This window comes from Gadus chalcogrammus, chromosome 4, assembly GCF_026213295.1.
Source record: "Gadus chalcogrammus isolate NIFS_2021 chromosome 4, NIFS_Gcha_1.0, whole genome shotgun sequence".
NCBI lineage: Eukaryota > Metazoa > Chordata > Actinopteri > Gadiformes > Gadidae > Gadus > Gadus chalcogrammus.
Window position 1 is genome coordinate 876,209 of NC_079415.1, and position 8,304 is coordinate 884,512.

An 8,304-nucleotide genomic window follows, 5' to 3' on the forward strand; every position below is an offset into this window, starting at 1 on the left:
TTTGGACGTAATAAATAAATGAACTCTCTCCAGTCTGTGATGAGTGTAGGACTATCTTCCTCGAAGAGTGCGAGGTCCACGGTCCTATCGTCTTCATGGCTGATCGCCCCGTTGATGTCAGAGAGAAAGACAGAGCCAAGAAGACGCTGCCCGCTGGGTTTGAGGTATATGTCGTACTTTAACACAACAAAGTTCTCCCCGTCCAATGAGACAGTATAACATTCATTGTTTAATACATTTCCCAGCTAATGTATATAAAAACAGTAATGTGAACAGTTATATTGCCAAAGCAGATGGATATATCTCTCCCCCAATGGTTCTTCTTCCTGAATCGTGCTTTCCGTCTATCTCTCCCTCTCTCCCCCCATTTCCCTCTATCTGCCCCTCTTTGTGACTCCCTCTCTGAACTCCCCCCCTGTCCCAACCCCCTCTTTCCTTTCCTCCCTCCCTCTTCCTGTCTAAATCTCTCTATCTCACTTGTTTCCCAACTACTCATCTCCATTCATTTCTTATCATATCTTATCTTCCTCTCACCCCCCTCCATCTCACCACCTCTCTTCCTCTCTCCATTCCTCTCACCTCTCTTTGTCTCTCCCTGCCTCATTCTCTCTACATCTCTCTCCATGTGTCTCCATCTCGCTCTCCTCTACCTCTCTTGTATTCTATCTCTCCTCCCTCCTCCACCCCTCCCTCCCTCCCTCTATGTATTCCTCTCACTCTACGACTCTCCTCCTCTCTCCATCTCTGTCTCATGTGGGGTAGATCAGAGATTCTGGGATCCCTGGGGCCGGTCTAGGGGTGTTTTACTGTGGAGACGGTGGCCTTCCCATTGGAACACACTTTGGACCCTACGAAGGACACAGGACCGATGAAGAGGGAGCCCTAGAGAGTGGATACTCCTGGGAGGTCAGTGTGTTTGTATTCATTTATTTTGATCTAGTCTTGTATGTGTGCTTGTGTGAGTTTATTGGATGGCATAGAGTCTGATTAACACATTTCTCCAGATCTACAAGAGCAGACACAGTGATTACATTGATGCAAAGAGAGAGACACTTTCTAACTGGATGAGGTAGGACCCTATTCACTTTTATACCATCTACTGCATGAATAATGTTCACAATTTTCTTACTTACATTACTTGATTGATAACATTTATATTTCTCCATGTCTGTTATCTGATTAGATCCACAATATTTTCTGTGTTGCTATGACATATGCAGAAGATACACTGTAAAGGTGTGTTGACGTACCTGTCTCTGTTAGGTACGTCAATTGTGCTCGTAATGAAGAGGAACAGAACCTGATAGCGTTTCAGCACAAAGGAGGAATTCTGTATCGCTCCTGTGGCCTCGTGACTTCAGGAGCAGAGCTCTTGGTCTGGTATGGGGACGAATACGCCAGACATCTGGGAATCGGATTTGATCGACTGTGGAACAACAAGAGCTCTACTAAAGGTCTGCCTTCAAGTCTGTCTTTCTGTCAGGGTTTGGTTTCTATGCGGCCCTTCATGACCACATCTCATTTTAATTCAAAAGAGCTTGGACAATAAACATCTACATTAACAAAGCAGTTAAGAAGTTATACAGGAAATTGTGAAGTTTTAACATAAATTTAAATATAATAAACAAAAGATGACAACATAATAGAAAAATATTCTTACTTGGAAAAAGGTCTAAATGCAAAATATACAGTACATGGAGGTTTCAAAAAACCATATAAGTATACTAATTCAGGTATGCTTGATTAGGCTGTGCAGCCTTATCAAGCCCCAAAGCCTAAACCACCTGACTCTGGCCAGGTGAGGCTGCTTAAACCAGCCATCAGCAAATAAAATACATATGACTCTCTCTTTCTCCTAGGAGGGAGATCCCAGCTGACACCAGCACAGGCTTTCCCCTGTCCCGAGTGTCCGTACTCCTACACGTCTCAGATCTTCCTCCACAAACACATGAAGAGGAGCCACGGCGACCTGTACGGCCGACTGCTGAGGAGTGGAGAAATCAAGGTGGAGCCTAGTCTCCTCCCATACGTCGCAGCCTCCTATCAAGAACCGATCGGAGCCTCCCCGGGAACCGTCCAAAGCACGAGCCAGATTCCAGCAGAAGGAGCCGGACGCCACAGATGTGAGAAGTGCAGTAAAACCTTTAGTCGCTCTCATAGTCTGAAGGTACACCAGCGCATCCACACGGGAGAGAAATCATACCACTGTCAACAGTGTGGGAAAACATTTAATACATCTGGTGAACTCAAGAGACACCAGATCATTCACACGGGAGAGAAACCATACCACTGTCAACAGTGTGGGAAAACATTTAGTCAATCTTGTCATCTCAAAAGTCACCAACAACTTCACAGAGGAGTCTCCACCCAAACAACCATGTGAAGAAACTAAATGGTTCCCAGACATCTGTTATTCAAATCTAATCAAACATGGTTCTTCCTGTTATATGTTAAAAGGGCACATGAACGGTTAATTGTTTATCTTATCAACTTTATGTATTTATTTATATTCATGTCTGTATGAGTGAAGGTTTTTACCCAAAAAATGTTCAGAAGAAAAATAGTTTGAGAGTAAGGTATCGTAGATCTGACGTCATTGTTATATTTATTACATTTGTATGTATTTATTTATTTATCCTTGTGAAAAAGAGCTTTCTTCACGCATGTTGTTGTTAAAAAGCATCTCTTTACTTAAAACACAGCACAACTGTCGAGTCACTTGCACAACTCCAGCCCCTCCAGTCTAAAACTCTGAGAGGGGTCTGGCTGCAGACATCCACCCACACGCTCCAGACATCCACCCACACGCTCCAGACATCCACCCACACAGACAGAAACATCCACCCACACGCCGGAAATTGCGTGCTGGTGGATGTCTGGAGCGCGAGTTGCACATTATTCAACAGCGCCCCCTCGGGTCACATGGTAGGTGAATATTCAAAACACAGCGATACAATTATAAATGCACGAGACTTGCATTTCTTTACCGATCTATTAGTTTCTGATGTCTCTGCTCATGATTTCAATTTATTACACAGAGGAAGAGCATATTTGTGGCTGATCTCAATGCTGTTCCGACTTGGCGATATCCAACAGCATGTGACCCACTTTCAAGTTTACCTGTAAGTCTATTATGCCCTACTGGTTTCAATTTAAATGATAAACTCAGGGAACTTAAAACCACACCCATTTACAATAAATGCATAAATCAGAACGATCGGGAAGAGAAGTTGCAGGACAATTGTTATTCTAAAAATTCTCTATATATTCTTCCTGTATTTTCACAGTTTATTTTCAACTTTTTTCCTTATTATTAGGATGATGTTTACTTCAGAGACGCTGTTGTAATTCCTGTTTGGAAACCTGGACATTTCTTGTTATCTGTAAGTAGCGATACTAACTATGACATGTGACTTTCATTACGCAAATTATGAAATTACGAAAATAGACCAAACTACCTCTTGCACACTGAGTGTACTCCAAATTGTACTTATTTAATGCACATTGTGGTATCGTTTAGCACAACTGCTCTACTTTTTTTTTTCTAAACTTTCATTTAATGTTCTGAAAAATAATCAGTAGGCCTATTCCATATTAGACTGTTCAGTGATTGAGTTGGTATTGTGTTGTGTTGTCTTGTCATCTCACGCAATGTTATGTAATTGTCATTAACTGCAATCATAGGTTTTGGACACAGGCCAGAGAGAGATATTCTTTCTGGATTCCAAATGTGAACATGCACAGTTTGGATTTGGCGATCTAGAAATGAGAGAACTGTTGAGGTCACTAACACAAACTAGCATGATGGTTCTTATTGATGTTCCTGATTGATGCAGTTTCAATGCCTTTCTGTTTGTTCCAAAATGTTTGTTCTCCAGATCATGTTCTAATCTGTATAGCAGCCATTTTATGGTGCTGCTTATATATAACATGAATATTGGATATCAACTTAACCTTAGAATTTAACAAGAAATGTCCACACACTGTGAACTCCTAAACTTACAATAAATTGAAACCGCTAAGTGAGTATATATAATGGTACCATAAAAAGCCTGTTGAAATGGTGTGTGTGACTGCATGAAGATCTTGTTCCTGACTAAATAGATTGCGTCATGTGTGCGGTACATATTTTGCATGATTGATATGCTCTAAATGCTGCTGTCTGTTCCATTTTAGAAACCTTTGTCAGTCTCTCAGCCCTGGGCCATGGAAAGAGACGACTGGTTTGGACATCGAGGTAAATATATTGTTGTTTAATGATACTGTGAAACTAGAAGTACAAATACTAACTCATTTCTGACATGATGGGGCTTTCCACGGCAAAAGTATGGCATCGACTGTGGCATCTTCATGTTGATGGTAGGTGTGACTATTAGGCGGATTTATTTACTCTTTGTGCTTAAAAAATATTAACATAAAATGATTGTTTTATTTACAGTAGGCCTATGCCCTTTACAAAGTCATGGATGCACCGTTTGACTTCACTGTTGTAAGTTCCCTTGCTTATTCAAAGCTATCTAAAAAGTTATTTTATATTATGGCTGATATATATTTTCTTGACCTTGGAAGATAAGGCCAAATTATGTTCACCTTTGTTTGACTAAGAAATGATTACACATGAGTGTCTCTGTTGTATTTGTAGTGTATTAATTTCTCTTTCTTCCTTTAATTCTTAATATTTGAGCCATGGCAAACTCTTTGCCCACTGGACTGACACATCTAAGGCTCTTCTTCGGGGTGAGGTGCCACCAGTTTTTAAACTGAAGAAGAGAAGGCGAGATGACATTCATGAGGTACGTTTTTATTTATATATTTTTAATGCTGTTAATGTTAAGTTGCATTTGTTTGATCTTTTTTTGTTCATTTACTCCTACAACAATCTTTAATTTCCCTGAATCTTCCACCATTCAGTCATGACAATAATCTTTTGTAAAGAATGTGCCATCCTCCTAGGTGTGATGGTCTTTCATTATTCTAAGTATTTAAAGAGGACAAAATAATTCTGGTGTTCAACTCACTCAGTGTTCAACAGTTTCAGGACCTCCTCTCTGTAGACAGACTTACCCCCTCCAGTTATGTTTCCCACCACAGTGCCGCTGTTGTCTAATTTGATGTGTTATTATCTGGATGGGCTTGTCTGCAGTCCGGGGTGTAAAACCTTACAGTTCCAAGTCTTAGTTTAAGTAACTAACTGGTTGCAAAAATAATATAATTGAATATAAAATGATTCCAACTTGGTGGCATTTCATTTTCCATTAAACAGGGGCCACTTGACAACATTGTGGCTGGAGTTGCCTGGCTGCGTCAGAATGCAGGTTTGCTCAGGGGGAAGGTGGTCGAGCCCACATTTCCGAATATGGACGCAAAAGAACAGCAGGAGCTCCTGGAAAGGATACGTTCTTCAACTGATGAAGAAGAAAAGTATCCCCTAATCTTCACATTTGATTTTCAGGAAGACATGGAGGTCTTCCTTAACATGGCAGCTGAGGAGGATCTTCGGGTCAACGCCATGTTTCTGGGTCGCTGGGTGGACAGCCAGTGACATTGCTGTGTGTGTGTGTGTGTGTGTGTGTGTGTGTGTGTGTGTGTGTGTGTGTGTGTGTGTGTGTGTGTGTGTGTGTGTGTGTGTGTGTGTGTGTGTGTGTGTGTGTGTGTGTGTGTGTGTGTGTGTGTGTGTGTGTGTTGAGGTTCTGAGTTCAGTTATCTGTTGAGTGTTCTTAATAAAGTGTTATAACGTTTACAATGTATTGATTTTTTGTATGACTTTACTTATTCACTTTGGTTACACACAGAGCTAAGTTAAAACACAGACTTGAGTTTGTCGTATTTAAATATGGGCAAATAAGGTGGTCCAGCAGCACAAGGTAAGACAATATTATAGACGATTAGAGCCAGATATTAAATGAATGATGGTTCAGAGTAAGAATTTAGGAATGTAAAAGTGCTAATAACATGATAAATTATGTTGGAATGCAGTCAAACCTTATGTTAAGACAACAGAATGTAACATAGCTAGACCTAATATAAATATTTCAGAAAAGGTGAAGCTAAAGGGGAATTGTTCTATCTATTCCTGTCCACTCATACATAGTATTTAAAATAATTATTAGCCTCAATCTCTGATGCCCTTCAGTTTGTGTCCTATCAAATATTAAATTGAGATGATTGCAGTATAACACAGAGGGAATTCTGAATAAGGTTTGTGTATTTACAGAAAGAGAAGAGCCATAAGCTCCAGCTTAAAGTCAACAGCGAGTGTCAGGTCTTCTGTCCAAAACCGGAAGCGTTTATCCGATTTTATAAATTAACTTATTTCGTTCATTTATGTAAACACATTACTTAACGCCCGTTCATTTATGTAAACACATTACGTAACGCCCGATTTTTATTTTATTCTCCGATTTTTATTTTTTATTATCCGATTTCCGGCGTGTGGGATGTCTGGAGCGTGTGGGTGGATGTCTGCAGATAGACTCTCTTGAAAACTCTGGTCCGCTTAAAGAGCTCCAGAATGGGTGTGGCTCAATTAGCCTATGAGCCACAGCTGCGGACTATAACGGCTAACCGGCCAGGCAGGAGCATGGCCGTTTCTCAATTCCTAGCACGCGTACTACGGACTCGATGACTTGCAAGTACGTATTTGGCAAGTCTGTACTTCAAGCACAGACTTGCGAGCACGCGAGTACGTACCTGCGATTGGAACAGCAGCGGACTCGATGACGTCACCACCTCTGCTCGTCCATTAACTGTGCTACGGCCTCATTTAGGCATATACTACTGAACAATATAAACAAATGATATAAAACAAAATCCCAGCCTCTTTCATTTTCAAATAGTATGTAAATATTCTGAATGAATAAAAATTGAAAAGATATGCGTGTCCTGTCATGTGTATAAGCTAAACACACACGACTTTATATATATATATTTATATATTATCTTATATTATTATTATATTATATATTATATAAATATATATATAAGTTAAGAGTAACTTAAGCTACAGTTGTGCGTCTTCTCCATATTGTCCGCCATCGTACTGCTGCGAGTGCGAAATGCCGATGCATGCTCGGTGCATGCTCGGTGAAACGCATGCTCGGTGAAACGGCGAGATCGAGCACGCATCAAGAACACTTCCGGGTTTTACGACAGTACTCGCTTGATGCGTGCCTCGAATTGGAACAGTGCTCGGGCAACGACTGATGACGTTTCACGAGTCCACGAGCACACGAGCACGCACAAGTACGCGAATTGAGAAACGGCCAATGTAAGCTCGCTAACCTTGCTGTCTATCAAGCAGAGACAGCTTTTCATTGGCGCAAGAAAATTTGCCCTTGGGTCGCACCAGTGCGCCCCAAGCCAATGGTATCGCTTTTCTTTTTTGTTATCACCACATGATTTGACAATTCAGCGAATCAATCAAATAGGCTACCTCCCTCAGCAGCAATCGCGCACCACAACTATGTGTAGAGAAGAGATAGATCGCTAACTAGTAGAGAGTTGTAAGCACTTTCCACCCTTTTCAGTGGAGGAATTGGACTCCCCAAGCAATGTTATACTTAAAAGGAGCAAGTAAGTTACATATTAATTTGGTCTTTCGACCTGTAGCATATAAACAAAATGAAGCAACTGTCCCATATTCCAATAACTGCATTTGAAGTAGACATTGAGACTATAGGACAGTGATCATGATTTATCTCAATATCAGAATAACAACAATGGGTCAAATAGCAATGGCTGTTGGAATGGCCATGAAGTAGGTCTGTAGATATGCAGTGTAAGCTTGTCCAGGCCCTGCAAGTCAGGATGTAGGCTATGAATCTGAATGAATAGTAGGAAAAGTGGCCATCTCCAAAATGCACCAGAATACAGGAAATCAAATCTATCATATTCAATTTTTTTTATGAGGGGGGGGTGTGATCAACATTTTTGATCACCAGCCGCCCCTGATATACACACACAATATTGTTCCCAGTTCCTTCACTTTGCTCTTGTTCTTCCAGTTGGACACACACACACACACACACACACACACACACACACACACACACACACACACACACACACACACACACACACACACACACACACACACACACACACACAAACACATTCTTGTCGTCTCACTCATTGTTTAACAAAAAAACCGACGGATGGACAGACGGACAGACAGGGTCAAAGGTTAAAGCTCTAGGTGTTCAAGGAGTATCTCATTGTTCTTTAGGAGTGGGTCCTAGACTTTAACGCATAAACTGTAATCCGTGGTCACTTACCTCCATCTAGTCGACGAGACAAACCAATGCA

At 41.0% G+C, this 8,304-nt stretch overlaps 1 protein-coding gene and 1 long non-coding RNA gene across 3 annotated transcripts; both read left to right on the plus strand.

Moving 5' to 3' along the window:
- The first annotated feature begins 874 nt into the window (after nt 1-874).
- On the plus strand, nt 875-2,816 carry LOC130381853 (histone-lysine N-methyltransferase PRDM9-like). The gene is made up of 3 exons (XM_056589668.1): nt 875-1,069; nt 1,264-1,454; nt 1,860-2,816. The coding sequence occupies exons 1-3, from the start codon at nt 1,065-1,067 to the stop codon at nt 2,381-2,383; spliced, it is 720 nt and encodes a 239-aa protein (XP_056445643.1). The 5' UTR covers nt 875-1,064; the 3' UTR covers nt 2,384-2,816.
- A 1-nt stretch (nt 2,817) lies between these two features.
- Nucleotides 2,818-4,367, plus strand: LOC130381861 (uncharacterized). 2 transcript variants are annotated; one of them, XR_008895494.1, is made up of 3 exons: nt 2,818-3,122; nt 3,318-3,782; nt 4,177-4,367. It is a non-coding gene; the product is annotated as an uncharacterized LOC130381861 (long non-coding RNA). The 2 variants fall into 2 exon arrangements; XR_008895493.1 differs by having other exon boundaries at nt 3,318-3,383; nt 3,685-4,367.
- Nucleotides 4,368-8,304: the final 3,937 nt, after the last annotated feature.

What these genes read in the sequence shown, in the direction of transcription:
- LOC130381853 (XM_056589668.1), top strand. An exon ending in CAACAAGAGCTCTACTAAAG is followed by an intron (nt 1,455 to 1,859) that starts GTCTGCCTTCAA and finishes TCTTTCTCCTAG; the next exon opens with GAGGGAGATCCCAGCTGACA.